The 23,643-nt window shown below is 41.8% G+C and overlaps 1 protein-coding gene across 7 annotated transcripts in view; it reads right to left on the bottom strand.

The window, feature by feature from the left end:
- Positions 1 to 23,643, bottom strand: part of ATRNL1 (attractin like 1) — a 662,687-nt gene that overhangs the window by 238,922 nt on the left and 400,122 nt on the right. Inside the window, exon 27 of one of the 7 annotated variants that reach the window (XM_075611987.1) lies at positions 12,051 to 12,846. The exons of 5 other annotated variants lie outside the window; for them this stretch is intronic. In XM_075611987.1, coding sequence (XP_075468102.1) covers positions 12,796 to 12,846 — 51 coding nt within the window. In that variant the 3' untranslated portion in view covers positions 12,051 to 12,795. Of the gene's footprint in view, positions 1 to 12,050; positions 12,847 to 21,652; positions 21,849 to 23,643 lie in introns of those variants that run through there. One more of the 7 variants, XM_075611986.1, reaches the window with a different exon arrangement.

Below are 23,643 nucleotides of genomic sequence, written 5' to 3'. Positions count from 1 at the left end.
CAACCTATGCTAAATTTAGACAACAGATACGTTATCCTATATCTATACTTACTTATTGATCCAGAGGAAGGCAAACAAAAAACCCATTAAGGGGAAAAATTAATTCCTTCCTGACTCCAAGAATTGGCAATCGGATTAATCCCTGGATCAACTCCGTTTTCTATAGGATTGCAGACCCTTAACATTGAGAGAGATGAGTTTTATCGAGGACAGATTAGCCATGAGCCCAGGGGATTAAGTGAGATATTAGGCCTTCCACCTTCCCAAAGTGGGGGCCCTCGTATGTTTCTGTTTCTGTTTGAGTTAGAGAAATATTGATGGTGTTTAACTTTTGAAAGTGATATATTGGCGGACGGGTGGACAGGAGGGGGAAGCTGGGAGAGGGATGGAGACAGGTGAGGGTGGAGAAAGAGAGGGGAGTGTCATAACGGGTGCCCTGAAATATAAAAACACAAAAGTGACAAGGTAGTCGTGCCTACTGCCCTTGGGAGACATCACTGGTCAAAGGGTTCGGGGAGAACCAGATGGAGGGTGTAGAAAACCCTCATTGAACCATATGTACAGTTTCCGAGATTTTACAAATTCTATATCCACGTCGGGATGATTGAGGGAGGGGGAGGAGGGGGGATGACAGGGGAGGGGGATGAGAGGGGGGAGGAAAGGCAGGGAAGAGGGGGAGGAATCAGGAGGGGGGTGGAGTGGGGTATAGACCGGTGCTGGAGTAAGTCCAGACCTGGCAACTTTTATATTATCTGTAAGGATCCAGTAAGGCATTTATTCTGGTGATTTTACAGATAGCAACACCCAAATTCATAACACTCAACCCTCTGAGCACAAAAGACTTGGATATACCAGTACAGAACAGGGGATTATCAATACAGGAAGAAATTGTATGACTAAGTCGGTGAGCTACATTTCTTTCTCAGAAAAATCAGGGTCCGCATTTGCTGTACGGTGAAGGGTTTTTGACACTTTTTTACCCACCACAATTTACATAATGTGTGGTTATCATCTACTACATACTGTGTGATACAGTATGTGCTGCATCCGGAATACCTTCTTTAATCTGATTTGTGTGTGTGTGCCCAAAAGAAATAATAAGGGAGACACTGGCTCTAAAAACGGTCCTGGGAAAACCTTAGCTGCACCAGATTTTAGGAATAGCCAATGAATTAGCAAACACTTGAACGCCCTGAGTTGAAGCATGAATGGGACACTGAAACTAAGTGTCAGGGCTTGAGCGTCACAGCCACGAGAGTACTCGCTGCTGTAAGGAGGGCTGATTCATATGATCACTTGAATATTTCTCTAAATTCCATTGCACATAACACAGTACTCTCGGCATCACTGAACATTTCAATTGCGGGACAGCTGCTTCCAAGCAATCAAACAGTAGTGTCTGCTTTAAATTCACCCGAATGCCTTTTTTAAATAACAGTCACTAAGTTATTAAGTTTGTTCTGATTAGCAGTGGTTTCTAAATATACATAAAACATCAGGAAAGCGCAAGTCAATTGTGTTTGTGGCAGTTTCATTTTGGTTAATTACATGTTTAAATTGATTGGTATAAGAGTCTAGGGTAATTTACCAGGGTTATAATTTAGCTTTCTTGGCTGTCAAAGCAAATGCATTAAAAAAAAAAACACCCTAACCAAATCTCAGCATTTTACTGAACTGACTTACGTATTAATTAAACAGAGCTGATTAAAATAATGGTCTGTTCAAATATTCATCATCTTCCCAATAGAATGTTTCAGCTCGCTGTCCCCTAAAATATCCGTCCATGAATTTTAATTTGATTTTGCATTTCAAAGCATTCTTTTCTTCCATGTAGCTTTTAATTCACACCGACTTTCATCAATACTTCAAGATAAAAGAAAAGGCAAAAGTTTTATGTATATTATTAATTATATAAAGGAAAGCAAATTAAAGCCTTCTTGGTTTCTGCCAGCTCATGGTTTAGTTAAAGAGCCGTGTCACCTGGATAGGGAAAAAGTGCAGCATTTTAGGTGCTTTTGTAACGTTGTCTCATGTATTGGTTCATTTTGGGCGTGGGAATAACCGGGGATAAAATGGACTTTCTTACATAGAACCTCAAACTCAATTTGATCGCAGTTATTCTCCTCATATAACTATTCTAGTATTTGTTTTTCTTTATTTGCAATATGTATCTGTAATACTTATGTTTGTAGGCTGCTCAATGAATTCAATATGCTTTTCAGAGGGGAACAATTTCTAAACGTTCCCCTGAAACTGCCACTAGCCGGCTTCACCCACAGAAACACCGTACGGTACCTCCAGCATTCTGGGCTGTTGTAGATACGTTGCAGAATGAGTTTTATACGTACAGTTCTGTTAACAATGGACGCGGGTCCCTCCCTTCCCAGAAAAGTTCCCAGTGTCATTTAGATTGAGTATACGGATACAGATTAACCCTGTCATATTGGGCGTTCACAAGTTGTTGCATGCTCCTGCGACAAAGGAAGGGTTAACCCAGGGGTACTCAACTCCAGTCCTCAAGCCCCTCCACCCCAACAACGGTTTAGGTTTTCAGGATATCCCAGCTTCAGCACAGGCGTTTCAATCAGTGGCCCAGTCGAAGACTAGCCAAACTGGGATAGGTGGTAAAAATACATAACATTAACAATGAATAATAATATATTAACCCCTTACAAGGTCAAGTTTAAGACTACCCTTCTCGCCCTTTCCAAAGCTGTTTTTATATATTCTACATGCGCCTCTACATGTAGGAGACGTATGTATGTAATATTAAGTAATAGGGAGGTCAAAATGCAGCTCCCTACCGGAGCCCGGCGCAGCGCCCTACCGGAGCCCAGCGCAGCGCCCTACCGGAGCCCGGCGCAGCACCCTACCGGAGCCCAGCGCAGCTCCCTACCGGAGCCCGGCGCAGCGCCCTACCGGAGCCCGGCGCAGCTCCCTACCGGAGCCCGGCGCAGCTCCCTACCGGAGCCCGGCGCAGCGCCCTACCGGAGCCCGGCGCAGCGCCCTACCGGAGCCCTGCGCAGCTCCCTACCGGAGCCCGGCGCAGCTCCCTACCGGAGCCCAGCGCAGCTCCTTAACGGAGCTCAGCGCAGCGCCCTACCGGAGCCCAGCGCAGCGCCCTACCGGAGCCCAGCGCAGCTCCCTACCGGAGCCCAGCGCAGCGCCCTACCGGAGCCCAGCGCAGCGCCCTACCGGAGCCCAGCGCAGCTCCCTACCGGAGCCCAGCGCAGCGCCCTACCGGAGCCCAGCGCAGCTCCCTACCGGAGCCCAGCGCAGCTCCCTAACGGAGCCCAGCGCAGCTCCCTACTGGAGCCCAGCGCAGCTCCCTACCGGAGCCCAGCGCAGCGCCCTACCGGAGCCCAGCGCAGCTCCCTACCGGAGCCCAGCGCAGCTCCCTACCGGAGCCCAGCGCAGCGCCCTACCGGAGCCCAGCGCAGCTCCCTACCGGAGCCCAGCGCAGCTCCCTACCGGAGCCCAGCGCAGCGCCCTACCGGAGCCCAGCGCAGCTCCCTACCGGAGCCCAGCGCAGCTCCCTACCGGAGCCCAGCGCAGCTCCCTACCGGAGCCCAGCGCAGCTCCCTACCGGAGCCCAGCGCAGCTCCCTACCGGAGCCCAGCGCAGCTCGCTACCGGAGCCCAGCGCAGCGCCCTACCGGAGCCCAGCGCAGCTCCCTACCGGAGCCCAGCGCAGCTCCCTACCAGAGCCCAGCGCAGCGCCCTACCGGAGCCCAGCGCAGCGCCCTACCGGAGCCCAGTGCAGGCTTCTGAGGGGAGGCTGGGGGGGGGAGGCTGGGGGGGGGGAGGCTGGGGGGGGGGGGGGGGGAGATTCCTACTGTGGATAAGTGCGATAATATCTTTGAGTCAATGCTTGCATCTTTAGCGCTATTTAACACAGTTATTACAACTTTTTAGTGTATTCAAATGAGAATAAATATCACAACCCATTTCTGAATATATAAATCTGAGTGCATACAGCGGTAAATCTAATATTTAGCGTCACTATCCCCTTTTTTTACGCAGCAGCATGGAGCTTTACTGAATTTAGCCCCTCGTGTTAAATCTCTGTGAAGCTTGTACAATAATGTATCTTCTATCTCTCCCTACTGCAGCCGGGGAAGCATAATTGACTGTTTGCTCCAGTTGTGACCTGTACAACAGTAAATTGCATGTCACATGAGATCCAAGCACTCACTAATTTAGTTTTCCCTGCATTATTAATTAGAATAATTATATATCATTCCCTAAACCAAGAGGTTGAAGTAATAACGGGGACATTTGTCTTTGCAAATTGTCCTTATCTGTCTATAAGCAGTCCTGCCACAAGTGGCTCGATTCTTTGTATTGCAACGTATTGTCTCATTAGCTCAAGATGTACAGATTTCACAACAAAGAAAATGCTATAAACTTGTAACCCCCATGGGAAAAGAACAGTTGTATTTATGGTAATTAGGTAAATTACTATACTTGGAAAATAATGTTATCTACTTCTGCACAGAAGAAACATATAATTTACTGCAAAAGTAGCAGACGTCGTGGGGCTCCATGAAAGGCCAAATGGGACTGATGCCAATGAAACCATAACACATTTTGCATTTTCTTTGATATCACAAGAGTCGTCTTTGCACTAAAATTACATTTAACAAAGGTTGAACTTGATGGACACTTTTTTTCAACCTTATCTACTGTGCTACTAAAGTGGTGCAACTGAACCAAAGCAAGTTTCCAACCAATAATACAGCTTTGCTACATTAATAGAGCTAAAGCAGGGGTTGCCAACCCATGGCCTGCATCCATTCCCACGTCCATCTCTCATCCCCGCGTCTATCCCTCATCCCCGCGTCCATCCCCCCATCCATCCCTCATCCCCGCATCCATCCCTCATCCACCATCCCCGCGTCCATACCCACATCCATCCCTCATCCCTGCATGCATCCCTCATCCCCGCCTCTATCCCCCATCCTCGCGTCCATCCCTCATCCCATGTCCATCCCTCACCCCCCCCCCTGCCAGTGCACCCAGTCTGTGTTGCTAGTTGGGCCTGCCCAGAAGTCAGGCCCAACTTGCACATCTGCCAGTGCTGCCCCAGCTCCCCTCTGCTGCTGGACTAGGTTTGAGGGAGAGGAGGAGTGGGGGGCAGGGGGGAAATTGAGAAAGAGAGGATGGGGGTGGGGGGGACAGAGTGAGAGAGGGCGAGGGAGAAATATAGTGGGGGGAGGAGTTGTGAGAGAGGAGGTGGGAGGGATTGAGCCAGAGCAGATGGGGGGGAATTAAGTGAGAGAGGAGAAGGGGGTGCAGTAGGACAGTGACCCGCCAAACGATTTGTGCCCATTTATTGACATGCCTGAAAAAAGGGTTGACACCCCTGAGCTGAAGCAAAGAATAGGTTACTACAGGACTTCAGTATCCCCACCCCAAAGAGAACGCTCATGTCCCTTATGTAAAATGTCACAGGAGCTGACACACTGTATAACGTGCACTGAATGCCTTGGTATTTTTGCTCATGTGCAAGGCTGATCGAGATCCCAGCTACTATCTCAATTAGAACAGAAAATGAGGACTTCTTCCGCTGTTCTCTAAATACCCTACATACAGGGGCATTCCATACATCCGGTAGCGTTCACTACATCTGGGGGGGGGGGGGGGGGGGACACTCCACACGTCAGAACATTCCCCAAGTGGGAATTCATTATTGGCATAGAAGGGGTCAATCAAGAGTGAAAGGCAAGTGCTTTGTAGTAGAAAACAATCACCAATAAACAAGAAAAGATGATTTATTGATTAATTGTGCTGGATTGTTGTTCAAATCTGTGTATTACAACGAAGTAAATGAAAACAGAAAACCACTGAAAACAACATCTCAGAGATAAAAACTATTGTGACATAATACAGATGCAGTATTTTTGCACCAGGAAATTTGCAGTAGATAAATGACCTCTGACGTCTCCTATAAGGACAAACATGGAGCAAAAATGTACCTGAAAAAAAGAATCTAATTGAAGGAAATAAATTGGGTTTTTTTGCACCGATAAATGTGATTTTTGTTCAACTTTTACCTTGGCTTTACAACCAGGAGATTTTAATACATATCCAGCTTGGTGCTGTTATTAATAACAAGTCCTTCCACTCGAAAGGAGTTAATATCACTGATCCAAATGTGATTATGCATGTTCCCAGGGCTTCATTTAATGTATTTATTTATTCCTTACAATGTGAGTGCCCTACTTGATAAATTACAATTAACATGCTAGAAACAAATTAATGTTTTATTAAAGACGGGATTAGTAAAAGTAAAGATACCATCATCACAGCGGTGCATTGCGCGTTTCACATTGTCTGTATTCATTTGCTAAATTTGCAAGAGCAAACACCATGTTCTTAATGGGGTTTTATCAGAGAGCTCAGCACTAAACTGTTTTGTAAAAAAAAGTGCAAATCTTAATTGCACACATGAAACTATTGAAGTAAAAAAATTAAAAAAAAAAAAAGACTGAACTGCAGCTTTAATCTAACGGAGATCTGCAAAAAAATGTTTTTTAAGACTCTATTCTCCGTGTTAAAGAATTGTATTCAGACAGAAATATGTGAGCAAAGTCTCCCAGCAGCAAAACTGAGGAAGAAACACAACATCACATTTACCATTCCTGTTGAAATTGAATTTTTTTTCTTTGATGAATCTGGTGTAGCATTTCTTTGCATCAGTTTTGTTTGTTAAAAAACAACAACAATATTATCTTCAAAATAATTTCTGAACAAAGAAAGCAACTAAAAAAAGATGAGTAAACAATATATAATCTAACCAATTAAATTAGGGGAGGAATACATATAATATACTGTATATAATAATAATTATTATATGTGTTAATGCTAATGATGGACAAACCTTTGTGCGCTCACACACATACGGCAACTGGGGCCTGCCCCATTGAGGGCTGTGCTTCGTGGGCGGCGTGTGTGTGGGGCCGAAGCCTCAAGCGTGCGAAAAGTCTAAACATTTTTACTTTAAGCTAACAATAATTAAGCTTGGTCATTTAAAATATTACTAAACCTTAGATATTCCTGAACAGCTGAAACCCAACAACCAATGCATCATCTTGTAATGTACTAACCTGAACTTCTATATTTTCAATAAAACAATTGTGTGTGTGCCGAGCACGCGTATTTTAAGTGAAACTTCTTTGTCTTTTGTCACTGTTTTCTCACAGAAATTGTATTTGTGATGATATAACACTATTTCCGTAACAAAACACAAAGAAGTTTGACTTAGGCTGAGCGTATACTGTGTGCGATGGCACTTGCGAGCGGAGTGTATGAGCCTGGCCTTTGGCTGCGTCCATAGTGAACGTGGGCGAGCACACGAGCGTTCACACGGCGTCCCCACTCACCTGCAGCAGGAGAGATTCTGTCCTGCATGCAGAGGCGATGGGGAGGCGTGTCGGGGGCGCGGCCGTGATGTCACAGAGCTGGTTCGTCCGCTCACGTGACGCGGCCGTCTCGTGCCGAGCTCCGGCGGCTGCTGCTGTGCGCGCGCCGAGATCCGGCTGCTCTGCTCGCGTCGAGCTCCAGCTGCTGCTGCTGTGCACGCGGTGAACTCCTGCTGCTGCTGTAATCACCTTGAGATCTGGCTGCCTTTTGCGCAGGCACGCGCCTGCCAATCCGGCAACAGTTCCTGCGCATGTGCGCCGAGTGCGGGAGGCCTCATCTGCCAGCAGTGACGTCACTTCCGGGACTGCACTTCCGTCTCCATCAAACCGATTTACTCCCAGGGAAATTTTCATATCGTAGGTGCCAGCATAGAAGTTTCACTTCAAAAAGTCTCATGAGGGCATTCATATGTTTTACAGGTCCCCAACGCCTGCAGAACATCATAGTAACATACAGTACCACACAGATATCCCACTTCATATCTGATGATCTTTCTATTAGTTTGGAACCTTGATATTTCCTTAGAGCTTTGGCCAACTGTTTTCTATCTTCAGCAGAGGATGAGATCTAAGGGCCTCATGCAGTAAGCGTCGATAAAGCATTTTTGGCCATAATTCCGTCAAATTTGGCTTTGAGATTCAGTAAGCGCCGATAAGTGTATTTTATCGCCATGTTTCTGTGCCGATAATTTTTTTTCGCCGTTCGGCTGCCGAAAAGCCGTTTTTTGGCACCTTTCGGCACTTTTTAAAATCGGCTGTATTCAAGTACCAAAATCAGCTTATCGGTGCTGATCGCCACTACAAAATGGAGAGTTCTTCGCCAATGTGTCCCGCCAACTAAAGTTGGCAAGTTGGAGGGGAGAACGATCGCTACGGTTGCCGAAACGGCACGTAGAAAAAATAATTCATATGGACATCATTGGAGGCAATGGAGCGGGGACGTATAACATTATAGTACTGTTTACATTCCATTGCTCACAATACAAATGTGTTTAGCATTACAGTGTGGGGGGCTTTCACTGCATTGTGTCACACCTGACGTTTATTATTTGCATAACATTGTACTTTTATATGTTTTCGTCATTAGCGTGTCACATTACTCATCATGTGATGATGTGTCAATGGAAAATCCTATACTCAACTCTTAAAGGAGAACATCACATCATATCACACATTTTACTGAACTGAGCGACAATTGTTTATATGATGTTACCCATGTCACACATCTAACACATCCACCGTATATTCATGTTGCTTTACATTAGACAATGCTTGTAATGTGTAACGCATCATCAAACGTTCATGTACATCTTTCTTCTCATGTTTACATGTACTTTGGGTCCTCCCTTTTTTGATGACGTCCGCTATTGGACACTCAATCACATTGCATGTTTACATTGTAAACGTTGCATTACAAGCACTTTATGCTAACTTATACACACATCTACAATAGTTACTCATTGTTACACGTTTCAAACTGATTCAATAGCAACTATCCTCATGACATAAATGTATGCATATGCACACGAGAATTCATTGTTGTGAACATGTGACACTAACATGGCTAATTAGACATCTTGCAGCAAACTTTGTCTACGTCAATCTCATGGTTTTAGCATAATTACATGACTGAGTGTTGCGTTCAGAAGTGGTACATGCATTACACAGTACACTAATCATTTACAATGAATGCTTGTACAAAGATTCACGTTACATCATTGTGAAATATCACGATTGGCTGCTGAATACACAGAAATAATACTTCTTTGAACAAATGGATACAGCTTGGGAGCCAAGTACTTTAATATGTTAATGTAACACGTAGCATTTTACAATGTCACCTGACATCATCACATAGCTATTTAAAGGACGCCCATTACCTGCTCATTCACAGCTACTGATTTCAAAATGATGCGATTGTTTAGGAGACGGAGGAACATTCTTTTGCACGAGTGGCTGGCTGATGAAGAGAATGACATAGGGCAAGGGAGGGACAGAGCCAGGGACAGTGACAGGCACGCGGACACGACAGGGACAGGGCGAGGGACAGGGAGAGGGACAGGAGATCAGAGGAGAAGATAGAGGAGACAAGTTGTGGCTCGTCCGCGTGTGTACAGGGAGAGAACCCTGTTAGATGGGATGAGTGAGGAGGAGATAGTAAGTCGCTATCGTTTGAGTTCAGCAGCAATCTTATCTCTTTATGAAGAGATAAGGGGAGATTTAGATTTTGTGACAGCCAGAGGTCGTGCAGTCCCTGGGCTTGTTAAAATGCTGTGCTCATTACATTATCTTGCTTCCGCGTCATTCCAGACAACTGTGGGCATAGTGGGCGGGGTCTCGCAAGCTACATTCTCGCGGGCCTTTACCCAGTTTCTATATGCACTCAATAGATGCGCTAGGAATTATATTTATTTTCCTAAAGAGCAGACACAGTGGCTGGAAGTCAGTAATGGCTTTTATGCCATAGCCGGGATACCATGTGTGATGGGTGCAATCGATTGCACCCATGTTGCTTTAATTCCGCCTAGTCAGAGTGAGCATGCTTACCGCAACCGTAAGCACTACCATTCCCTGAATGTACAGGTGGTATGCGATGCCACGATGAAGATTATGCATGTGGTAGCCAAATTCCCTGGTTCCAGTCACGATTCCTCTATCCTGAGGAACTCATCAGTCTTCCATGCTTTCGAAGAAGGCTATTTTGGACGTGGTTGGCTGCTGGGTGAGTACATATTATGATGTTGTAACACTAAACTCTTCTTTTTCTAGGAATTATTACAGGCATACCCCGGTTTAAGGACACTCACTTTAAGGACACTCGCGAGTAAGTACATATCGCTCAATAGGCAAACGGCAGCTCACGCATGCGCCTGTCAGCACATCCTGAACAGCAATACCGGCTCCCTACCTGTCCCGAAGCTGTGCGCAAGCGGGGAGACTATAGAGCCTGTTACACATGCGTTATTTACATCAGTTATGCATGTATATGATGATTGCAGTACAGTACATGCATCGATAAGTGGGGAAAAGGTAGTGCTTCACTTTAAGTACATTTTCGCTTTACATACATGCTCCGGTCCCATTGCGTACGTTAATGCGGGGTATGCCTGTATATGTAATAATGTTATCACTAATGTTACCTTATGTGTGCTACATTGATTATAGGTGACTCAGGATACGGAATTAGGCCGTGGCTCTTGACCCCGGTGCTAAACCCTCAAACTGAAGCAGAGGAGAGGTACAATGCTGCCCATATTTCGACGCGATCTGTTATATAGAGGACATTTGGCCTTCTCAAGACAAGGTTTAGGTGTCTCGATCGAACTGGTGGGACACTTCAATATAAGCCTCAAAAAGTGTCTGATATAATCATAGCAATGTGGAACTCAGACATAATGTAGTTACAGACATGGGTGAGCCTTTGGAGGAGGAGCATCCCATCAATGTGCCAGCTGACAATGAACAAACAGCCAGTGGTGCAGAGACACGTCAGAATGTCATAAATAGTTTTTTTTCATGTAAGTTAATACATATATGTTCATATTACTACTTTAATATATTCATTATGTTATATTAAACAACAATTTTCCCAAAAACCATTCTCTTAGTAAACAGATGAATATGGGTCGCACACCTTTCTCTTCTCTGCTGTGTCTACAAAAGCATGTGGCACCGGTATGTCATTCATCCACAGGTTATATAATCCTTCTTATAATGTGAAGTTGTGTGTATGTGAATACAACAAGTGTGACAAATGAATAATGTCGTAACATTCAGTTGTTGATTAGGCAAACTCAATACACATAGTATGGCCATAGTCATTCCTTATTGCACAATGGTTACATACAATGTTATTGTAACACTGTGACATGTGCATCACTATGATGTCTACACCATTGTGCTTTTCATATTATATGTTAGCACATATACATGGTGTTTCTTATGTAACCCCAAATACACACTTTGGTGTGTTACTTACGTTACAGAAGATGTCATGACAATGTTTGATCATTATATATACATATAGATTTTAATTTGGTATATGTCCTCAATGACTGCTCATGGTATGTATATGAACTGACATCTGTCATAAGATGTGACACCCTCTATATACGTATACTTATAGGATTTATCAACCCAACATGTGTGCAAAATAGATATTTTACAACATTTTGTTTCTGTATAATGTACATGCTTTTAGCTACACTTGATGGTTCATGTGCATTGTATTTCTCAAAAATTAGTTACATGACATCCCATTTAATGTATGTACCCTACCAAATTGCATTACTGTAATATAGTGGTGTGTGTAGAGAAGGGGATAAATGTTGCTATTATTTTGATGATGGGAGGTGATTAACCACGGATGCACATGAGTGATCATAGCACTCCATGCATGATTGCCTGTAAACACACCAATGCTTGTTACATCTTGTACTTAGCAATGTATGTGATTAGGTATTGTATCAATTTATTATCTAGTTTTATGTAACCTTGTCACATGTGTATGTATAAGTCACACGTGTGTTCTTTTGACCTACATGTAACAACTGTAAAAATGTTAACGCCATGACAAACATTTCTACTATTTATTAGTACATTGTCATAATTCATTACACCTAATGACAATGTTGTTAATATAGTTGTAATGTCATTCACGTAACTTAAACAATATTATGATGATCATTTAGAAATAATGTCTAAATATTCACGTTCATCACGTGCACAATAGCATACACACAATTTTCAGTACCACTGTTTGTGTGTATCTCCATTAGTGTATGATGCATGTTTAACAACATCAAATGATACCATCAGTATTAATATGTTACTTTATATGATCAGACTCACTTTACTCTGTATGTGTGTAACGTTCACTAAACACACACAACTATATTTACTTGTGTTTATCAAATATACAGAGTAAATTTCATGTTTACATGATATGTAGCGATTATTCATAACATCATGCATTATAGGTGAGCACTACAACTTGGTTCTACAATTATATTTCCCAATTACAAACCATTTACTAAAAAATCCCTATATAACTTGTGTACGTTCACATATAATGGCTACATGGTTTTATGTACCATTAACATAGTTAATACAGTCATTTTTTGTGTTCATGTGTTTGCTGTGTGGGAATGGTTGTTATATATGTTACAGACCATTACATATAATGTTATACTGTAAGTAAATCAAGGATACACATAAAATCAGAAAACTGCAGTGGTTAGCAACATCATTATGTTAATTACGTGGTTATTAAATATATGCATAACCGGTTCACAATATGTATTGTTAGTTAATATGCGCAGCAAACATTATAAAAAGTGTTGCATAGTTGGTAGCTCTTCCTCACAATCTTCTCATATAACGATTGCCTCTTCTGAATGATCCCATGTATTCATCCGCAGCATCTATGAAATACAGCAAACACATGATGGTCACAGATGGCACTTTTATATATGTCTACGCATGACAACGCGTTACACATCTCTATATCATTGTGTATATCCACGCGTAATTCACGTATATGTTGCAAGTGCAAGGTTAAACATTAACATAAACATGTTTATTTTTGATAATGGCGTTGCTGCCATAACTACGGATATTATGTTTCCGTTGTCTGTATACATAATAATGTGCACGCACATCTTAATTTGCGCACGCACTTCACGATTGTGTGGACTAAGTGTTAGCGCATGCGTTTTATACATGTCCCTCCATGTTCTTAGTAGCATTAAGCATATGATATTTATAAGAAATCCAAAGTTTGCTAAACTACATTACTTCTACACACGTACTTGTAGAAATGTTTTTGACCGACGTGTGTGGACGGAACCAACATCCGATCAGGTAATGACCGAATAAAAGACGTGTGACGTAATGTTAAGGCAACGTGAACTACACGCAAACACTCCTCCCACTTAATTAACATTGGCCTACCGTGCTGTGCACGGCCACACACACAGACGCGCGCGCATGACACAGTGCACAGACCAGAACAATAACAAACGCCCACAGCCAATAAGGTTTCACGTGCGCACGTCGTTTGGGGGCGGTCCTTACATCCGTCAACCTTTTTAAGGACGGCTTGGGACATGACATGGGTCCCACGTCATATGTGGCGGACCCTCTTTTTTTTAGATGTTGCATGATAAACAATGAGGTGTGTGTGTTACAGTTATGGTAACATGTTGCAATGATATGTTGTAAGAGATAGTAAACTAGGTATATGTATTCCGTTAGCAATGTGTACTAGTGCTTGTTGATGTATTATATTGTATTACGTAAAAATGTGTTAGTGCACGCTACATGTTAGGCAGTCTGCAAGTTTACGCTGTATCCACGCATTTGGCATACAAATGGTGCAGATACAAAAATTAAAAGTTATCACGGTGAGTCAACGCATAACAATTTTTGTATTTACCATTCTTGTAGAAGTTAACCTTGGTTTGGCTGCAACAGGTCGCTCCAGAAAGACACTGTATTTTCTTCCATGCTTGAGGCACCGTTGAATCCTGTATGAAAGACATCTCCATGAGGCGCTCATAGGAATCGCCACAGCCTTGTTCAAAGAAGACGTCCGCAGGTACGTGGTTGTTTTCCCAATCAAATAGTTCTTCTCCAAAAAGGTTCTGTAACAGGTCTGAGTCGTTATGCTCATCTTGCATCTGGGCTTCAGGAATGGAGGGTGAAGCTATTGCAGCAGGTATCGTTTCAGACGGTAAAGTTGTTGCGGATCCATTGCTATTGTTATTAGGAAAATATATGCTATTTAGCAGAACATAATCCCATGTTCCATGATAATTTTATATTTTGGGCCAATATGCCAAAATTCATAAGTTTCTTGTTGGTTTTCGACACGTTCAAAACAATCATTTGTTGATAAAGCGAAGCGTACAGAAGCTTTAAAAGTATCTGCTCGAAGATCCTGTTTGTAGTATGGATATTTGTTTCGGATCAAGTCATAGATTTGACCAACGTTAGCTTTTTTTTCTTCAGTTGACATTATGGCCTCGGCTATCATAAACTTATATGATTTGTGCGGATTGCTGCAGCTAACACTTGAATGGTCTGCCATTGCTGATGTTCAAATGATGTGTGTGTAACTGGAGTGCTAAGTTTTTAGTGCAGATGTAGAAATTCATTAAATGTTATCATTGTGCTTTTTTTGAAGATCACAATAGAAGCTGCATGTAACACTCCTTTCCCCCCCCCCCCCCAGTTCTAATGTGTAGAAATAATTGGCACACATTTTTTGGTTTAGATAGCCATTTCACTTTGAATGTCACATTGTGTTAGCCTTTATCTAGTTTCTCAGCAAAAGTGTACGATGTTAATTAAAAAACTATTCAACAGTGGTAGCATAATAAAAATAATGGTTACACAGAGGTATGAGACACACACACACCTGGGTTTGTCTTTCTCTCTGTGTGCCATTACAATGTTTCAATGTGTGTCTCTCTTTATGTGAGTTTATCTCTTAGTGTGTCACACACTGTTTGTCTATATGTATCTGGGAGTTCTCTCTCTCTCTATATATAAATACATATATATATATAGAAAACAATATATGTGTGTCTATTTCTGTATTTAAGGCCTTATATGTAAACAGGGATAGTTATATTTCTCTGACGTATTTAACGGTTTAATCATTACAGGGTGAGTATGTTTGAGGGCCTATTAGAGTCAGCTGTGTTCTATTAGTCGTTAACAGCAAACAAGCTCTTTTCTGAGGCAGCAAGGCCTGTAGTGTTTTCACACAATATATATATTTAATATAGTTCTACACTGAACCTATTGATGCAAGTAAGTAGGCATAGGATAAAAAAAACGTACTAGTGTAATGTAGGATATACAAGTGTATATTAATACACATGAACACATGTTATTGTAACCAGTACTCTGACATGATCACATGGTAACATTAAGAAGCTTCAAGGAAGGTGAAGGTAAGTAATCATTGACAGTTAATCCTGCTATAAAATGAATTGCAAGATGTAAGCACTTATATATATATTTACTCAATGTTGAATGTCCTTAATATTAACATGCAATCACTCCCTAAATGATGTACCTAACACACACAAATACTATGTTTAGCAGCTAAGTGAATGTCAGCTACTGTAAACATAGCAATTGTGTAATGTTGGACCATTACTGAACAGATGATTAAGACATAAATATTCTTAACAATATGCGTTCATTCAGACTGTGAACATTTCCAAACCTTCACGTGTACAAGGACATAGTTGAATGTTTGGAAACAACAGGTGTTGATAATACATACTATAATCTTAACATAATCACAAGGCAAAATACAGATTTACTTAATGTTAAATTTTAATCTTTTTTTCCCTTTTGAGACCGAGTCACAGGCCTGCTTGTTGTCTGTTGTTGTACCCTTTTACGTTTGCCACCGACTTTCAACAAAACACAACCACTTTCACTAGTCTGTGGCACTTCAGGGCCAGGAGGATAGTCCAGTGACACTTCAGAGGCAGGGGGATAGTCCAGTGACACTTCAGGGGCAGGGGTTGTGGGCAGATGCAGTTCTGAACCAGTTGCTACACAGTGCACAAATGATGTAGCCTCCATGTCCTGTTTTTGTTTTTTAATTTGTTTCCAAAAACTGGTTATTAGTAATTGTTTTTGAAACTTTCTTTTTGGTGCCTCCTTTGTAGGTGTCAGTTCCTGATTTCCAACAGATGGCAGCGGTTGGATGTTGAGAGGGACATGCACAGAACTTGCAGCTAATGTACCGGTACCATCCCGAACTGGGGAATGAACATCAGATGGCTGGGAAGAAAAACTAGCAGCATTTATTGATCCATCCTCTGATGGGGTAAAGTTGAATTGTTGTTCTGTTGCAGTCCTTCTCAACTGATTAGCTTGGCTTAGCTGAACAACTCCTGCTTCTAATGTGTTATTTATTTTGTCTAATTTTTTAGGAATTTGAATGAAGATTCTCTGGAGATGTGACAATACTGATATTGCCCTTTCCTGATGAGCTATCATTATTTCCTGCTGTGATATCATTCTTTCGTGCACTGACATCAAATCAGAATGGCGAAGATTTTCTGCTGCAACTATTCTTTCTTCTGAAGCTGCTATTGCTGAGTATGTGTTACTTGCTGGAGGAATTGACTGTGTGACATTTTTACTGGGAACCGGTTCATGGTCACTTGATAGAATTTTTGTCTGTTTGGCAACATCAGGTTCTAAAAATAAATGAACAGATGATGACATGGCATGCAAAATTTTGATGATTTACTATATAATGATAGTTGTTATGACAATGTAACAACTAACATATTTCCTATCATTTTATGTTGTAACATTAAAAAGTACCTTGACGTAATAACTATGTTTCGTCTCAGTGTGAAATATGAATGAATGAAAGGTTGGTCAAATCTCACAACAATGATATGATAGTTTACATCACACACAATACATTATTTATTTCAACACTTCATTTTCAGTACCAATAAGTGATCTGATTGACATTAGATGTCAAAGCCATTTATTTAACATTAAAACATAACATATATAAATTAACATATTAGATGTCCTACACCTCATACAGTACACTCACCTTCCAAGTTAGATGAACTGGATGTCCCAGGTGAAGAGACGTTTTCAGTCTTAGGCGACACATGACCTCCAGGAGCAACTATATAGAACAATAACATAAGTTGTTAATTGACATGTGTACATAATGAACATTGCGTTTGTGTATCTTGAGTATTTATGCCTAACTAACAGCATCACTTAATGAAATGAAAAGATGTGTCTGTCAAACTGAACATTCTCCATTTTAATAACAAAGTACATGACAGTGTACTTGGGACCTTTTTTTACACTACCATACAACATGCAATGTTTATGCAGTAATGGTGTTTAAAAATAATAGTTATATTGCACATACACTGCATATGTTGTGCACTAAAATCACAATAATAATGTACATGACTACCATTACACGAACGTTGACTATGATTATCATTAAGTACGTAATATTGGAATGTTATTTTTGTTGTACCAGGAAATGTGTGATAAATTAATATAAGGTGCTGCAGGCCTCAATGTGGCTGGCACTCCACAACACATGCAGTGTGTCGCTCACAGATGCTACTTCTGTGATAAAGTGGTGTTCATATAATGTTCTAAATTTGAGTGAATGAATGTGTGATGTAGTTTTTAATACATAGTGGTTTGGTGTGTGAAATAGTACATAGTTACCATTTACAATGAATGTGATTAACTTATGTGTATGTTGGGACGTTTTAAGAACTGTAGTCCCTCCCCCAAAAGGTCACATCACCCTGACATTTCAATTAATTGAAGCTGCAGAAAATGGTGTGAACAAAGTTGACCTAAACATGACCCTGTTATTTGGCTGTGTGCAAAACCCCACCCCCTGTGTTCACGTGTATGCTGTGATGACATATTAATAGCACCTGCTTTAACACAATGGTAGATGAGCGAAATAGTAGTGTGAACTGTGCTACCTAAGAACACAATTACATAACAACTACAACCTGTCCCTAATTATGCTCTCTGTATATGACATGAAGCAAACTAGGACCTTTTATGAAACATAATCAAATGTGTTAGTGCAAGTGATGTTTGTTGCCCCTAGAACGCTATATGTTGGATACATGATTTAAAGACGCAGTTATGTGGTGTTTGTAGGTGTAACATAATTGACCAATGAATGTAAAATATATATTTGTATGTACTGCAACAGTACATATGAATGTTTGCTCATTTGGATGCCTTAGACAGGTGTGCAACCCTGTCGTTCCCCATCATCGGCCAGCATACAGCGCTTCCACTGCAGCAAAGGATTGTGGGAAATGACATGCAAATGAGCACTCAGTGCGACGATATATATACATTTGTGCTTTTAGTAGGACACCGAAATATAACTATATATTGATAGATAGATATATTGAGAGAAACATATATACATATATATATATGCTTATATTGGGAAGAAAGTATAAGTAGCAGCGGAAATAAACAAAAGAACTTTAACCTACGACACGCCTAGTACAGTAACATTTGTCACCTGGTGGAAATTCAGAGGAATAAATTCCGATGTCTCTGTCACCGGCCAAACCCTCAACGACGACGGGAATTTTTTTTTGTCACAGCTGCTCCTCCAATGGTGTTAAGATGAGACGTTGTGATGGCGGGCCACCTCCAGTGCCAGAAGCATGCACGCGTTGTGCTTGTATTTTTTTTTTAAAGCTAGCCCTGATGTCGTCAAATCTCTTGCGACAATTGTTCCGGTCCCTCATCTGATTCCCACACGCATTCACTGCAATTATTATTTGATTCCACATTTCTGTTTTGCATGCAGAACTTCTCCGAACTTGAAATACATACAAAAGATATGACGTTAATTCTTAATCATTAAACGATCAATTTCCTAAAGTGCTAGGTGTTCCAAGAGATACCAAACATGTTGGTGTAGGTGTTATCTGTGTAGCACATGAGCATTTACTTGTAAACATAGACATGTAAGGAAGCTTGCATGAATATTGTATGAAGTGTGCAGTAATTGAAGGACTGAGTGTTCTTGTCGTTGTAAATCTTGATCAAGATATGTTTGTAAAGTAAGTAACATTGCTAGATATTATGGACCAATATTTTGATATGAAGACACCTCACATGACGTAGGATAATATGTATTTGAATAATGAATGCAAAGGTCGACTTACCTACTAAATGTCCATACAGACTGTCATAGTGCTCGAGAATCCCAGTGACAAGAGCTGTGTTTTCGTTGTCATTAAGCGAGGATTACGTTGTTGCGCCACACGTTTCTTCCGAGCACGTTTAGCCACAGCACTTGGCTGGTGCTGACTGGACTCTCCTTCTTCCAATGGAAGAGACTCCAAAAGCGTGCCACCAGCAACAACACCACCACCAGACACACCAGCACCAACTGAGCCACCAGCAGCACTCGCACTCCCAGCAACAGCACTCGCACTCCCAGCAACAGCACTCGCACTCCCACAACAGCACTCGCACTCCCAGCAACATCACTCCCCTGAACCTTACGTTCACTCCGACGCGTACTCGCACGACTAGCACTACCACTTACACCAGCATCACTCTTCCCACGCTTTGCGGCCATACCTCTAGCACTCACAAAAAACAGAAAACAAATGTAAAGCCAATCACACTAAACACTTACACATACAAAACAAGATAAAGATGTAAACAAAACAACAAAGGACAAAACACTCACAATACACAAGTCTCTCAGTCAATATGCAAATATTAAATCGCCCAGCTCTGTGCGTCTCTCTCTCTCTCACTCCCAACAACACAGAGAATGATTAACAGTACACGTTGCCTTTAAATATGCCACGCTATCCAATACATGCCTGATTCAGCAAGAAGTTTGATTGGCGAAACTAACAGCACCCCGCCATGCACGCCGATACACCTGTGTGTGATCGGCAAATCATCGTGAGAGTGGGCGGAATGGTTTTCGGCTTGATTCGGAAGACATTCGGAACTTACTGCATACGGAGAGGGAAATTTGCCAAAAACATGCCAAATCGGTAAGCTTGGCGAATTCTCTTTTTCAGCGCTTACTGCATCGAGCCCTAAGTGAGCCCAATATTCCACCATATTTAATGCATGATTCTAGTTTTACCTTCAATCTCGCCACTGAAAGTCAAACAGATTGTAATATACTCTGCAAATTCATTCATAATTAAATATATATTTGTTGATCAGAGCGGAGATGTACTGTGAGCAAAACCTTGTGCTGTCACAGTAACCTATTCATCACTCTGTTATTTCACAGATCTTGGGTATGACTAGAGGATGAATGAACCTCGTCAATAATACACTCTGAACAGATTATACCTTTCAAAAAATAAACAGGGGTTAGTTAGTCTTTCTAGAAAGGATCATGCACTTAGTTACAGTGTCAGAGAACCTGTTGTTAGATGTATATATGGCCTAATAAAGGAATATAAACAACACATTGTTACACTGCCAGTCTACGTAGCACCATAGAGCACAGCAATAGAAATCCCATCAATCTTGAGAAAGTAATAAACAACATATTTTTAGCATCTGGACAGGTACACACAAGCATTAGTCTGTTTGTACATAGCACCCCAGTGTAAGCGTTGTTGTGCCAGGTCAATAAAGCAAAATGGGCATCTAGACTAGGGATGGGCAACTCCAGTCCTCAAGGGCCATCAACAGGTCAGGTTTTCAGCACAGGTGGCACAATCAGGCCCAGTCGAAGACTGAGTCAGTGACTGAGCCACCTGTGCTGAAGCATGGATATCCTGAAAACCTGACCTGTTTGTGGCCCTTGAGGACTGTAGTTGCCCACTCCTGCTCCAGGCTATTAAACCTCAGAGTAGCATAAGCTAAAGAGCCCATTACAATTTGCAACCAGGTCGCCATAAAAAGAGCAAAGAATGCAGAGGATAGAGGTCATGTCATGTCTGACTGGACTGAGCGAGAATACGTGCTGATGGTTAAATAGGAGTATATTTATTTACAACTTATTGTACATGACAATTGTAGCTCATAATGTTTTTCAATTGAAAGTTTCTCCTCCTAGGGTGGGTTAGAGTCCTAATCGTCTGGAGTGAGTCAAACGCTGAGGCTGCGCGCGTCTTCATTTACTCAGTGTTTATAATACAGGCACATGTAATCCCTTATGCTAAACATGGAATATAGTTGCTGAAATATAGAGATGTGCATAAAGCAGCAATACTACTCTCCCCTATTTTTTTCTTATTTTTATATGTTAAGCAATTCTACATTCTTACCTAAGCTGACAATCAGTTGGTGCACCTGTTATAATTCCTGATTGTGTGACAAACAAAATGACCACCTTTCAGTTTCAATCAATCCTTCATTCAGTTTATCTCAGCAGCAACAATGTATCCTGATATTTCTAAGGTAACATTATCTATTGTTACAGTTTGCAGCTCAAACTGCTGGGAATATTGTCTAAAAATTATCCCAAACAGGACAGTGATGCAAAGATCTTGCCCTGCTGGAGAGGTGGGCTAAAACCTGCTATAGAAATCAAAGGATGCTTTCAAACTCATGAAGAGTCGAATAAATAAGACAGTTACTATTATCTTATATATCAGAACTGATTTATTTTAAAAAAAATAACATTATATTTCAAGTTGTGCTGCTTTAATGTCACACGGGCTGCTGTGGGTCTCTCACTTTGCCAGCCAGTACCACAAACACAAGGGTATTTCTTTTATCAAATCTCAAATGACTTGTCTAAGGTCACAACGCTCCTTCATCCCATTGCTGATCCTCCTCCTCATTCTGTGAAACACAGGTTTGTCTCACATACTGCATTCCAATGATTCCACACTCTCATAAAGACTATCTTTAGATGCTGCTTCTACGGGAAGACAAGCAGACATGGTTTGCTAAGGCTCATCAAACACAGAGGTCCAATCCTTTATTGTCCTTCCTGTCATTTTTTGTACAACCACTGGAAATTGGCAGTGAGATTTAATGAACCCACAGCTATTTATTTTTAACCTAACTTTGAAACATCACAGGCAGATAATCCGATTAAGGTGAGCTATGACAGCAGCAATTACAGCGTCTTGGCATTATCCAGCCTTGCTTTGATTTATTTGGATACAATTAAGCACTGAGATAGTAATGCCGGTGCAGACAGCATGATAATCAGGGAAGGAGATGGAAAGTTAGCATTTCTACTTAAAGATTAGGAATCAAATCCTGAGACAGGCTGATATTTACAGGGATGTCCCAGATACCATCTACTGTCCTCACAGATAATAAGAGCATGCTGTGGCAAAGACCAGGCACTGACTATGGGTTATAGGACAAGCCAGCACTGGCTATCTTCTTGGGGAATATCGGGAGAAACACATTTATCCAGTGCTTTTATCACCCTGAACATCTATAATACAGTCCTGTAACTCATCTCTAGTAAGTCTCTACCACAGGTCTCAGTGTGATCCAGGCTATCTGATTTCAGTGGGGAAAGTCTTTCTGAGATTCTAATCACTGTATGCAAACGCCATTCCCACACTTTAATGAATATGCCCATAAATTGGATGTTTGACTGTGAAAATCAAATGATATACAGTTACATTCTAAGTGGAACACTGTGTTCTCATTTGCATTTCATTTCCCAGAATCCCTTGCTGCAGTGCAAGCACTATACACTAGGACAGGGGAGCGCAAACTTTTTGTGCTGCGCCCCCCTGTCTCTCTGCCCCCGGCTCTCGCGCCCCCCTGCCTTCCTTTAGGCGCATCAGATGACGCTGCGTGTGCGTGTGACGTCAGGTCACATGGTGCTGCGGCGTCTATTGACGCCGCGTTGCCATGGCGACGCAACACAGACGGCTGAATCCCGGTAAGTAAACAGTTGCAGGGGCCTCACGCGATCCCCCGGCATTTAATTTAAATGCCTGGGGGAAGAGCGCGGGGCCTCTGCAACTGCCCGCGCCCCCCCAGCACAATCTCCCGCCCCCCCTGGGGGTCGCGCCCCCCACTTTGCGCACCGCTGCACTAGGAGATAACGGTGAAAAGCAGAGTTGCAGACCTGTCTGAGGCATGTGAATGTGCTCACAAGTGATATTTTCATTTGCTAAGTGGAACATGAATTATAACGCAAAGCAAAACGTGTCTGAGACACAAAACACCACTTTGAAAGCAATGCACTTTAACAGTTGAAAGGTCCACAAGTTTTCTTTAAGTTCACTCAACTAATACAATACGATGTATCCAGCAGTTTATTTACTAATCATAATTTAATGCTAGTAAAACTTGAACCTCTCTAATAATAAAGTTCCATTTAAATAGGCAAGTCATTAAGCCGGGGATTTACTCATTTGCTCTGCCAATAAAACCTCAATACTAACAAAATGGCAGCACTACAAAAAGGCAGAATATTATGAAGTTCAAGTACTTTGATGAGAACTCCCATTCCATATGGAGCTTTGTCTCCACTGTCCTCCCTTCAGGACCAGTTTAGTGCACATTAATCAGCTTATTTGGATCTAAGAGAATATCCCAAAGCAATTTTACACCTGTTGGCACATCTGGCATGGACACATGTTAAAAGATCAGGCTTATAGTTTCCACTTGATAGAGAAATTATACTAATCAGTTGGTTCCCGGTGCATGGGAAAACTGGGATGCTACCATTTTATAATTTT

This window comes from Ascaphus truei, chromosome 8, assembly GCF_040206685.1.
Source record: "Ascaphus truei isolate aAscTru1 chromosome 8, aAscTru1.hap1, whole genome shotgun sequence".
Lineage (NCBI taxonomy): Eukaryota > Metazoa > Chordata > Amphibia > Anura > Ascaphidae > Ascaphus > Ascaphus truei.
The sequence above is the reverse complement of the archived record's forward strand: the minus strand, read 5'-3'. Positions and strand labels throughout refer to the sequence as shown.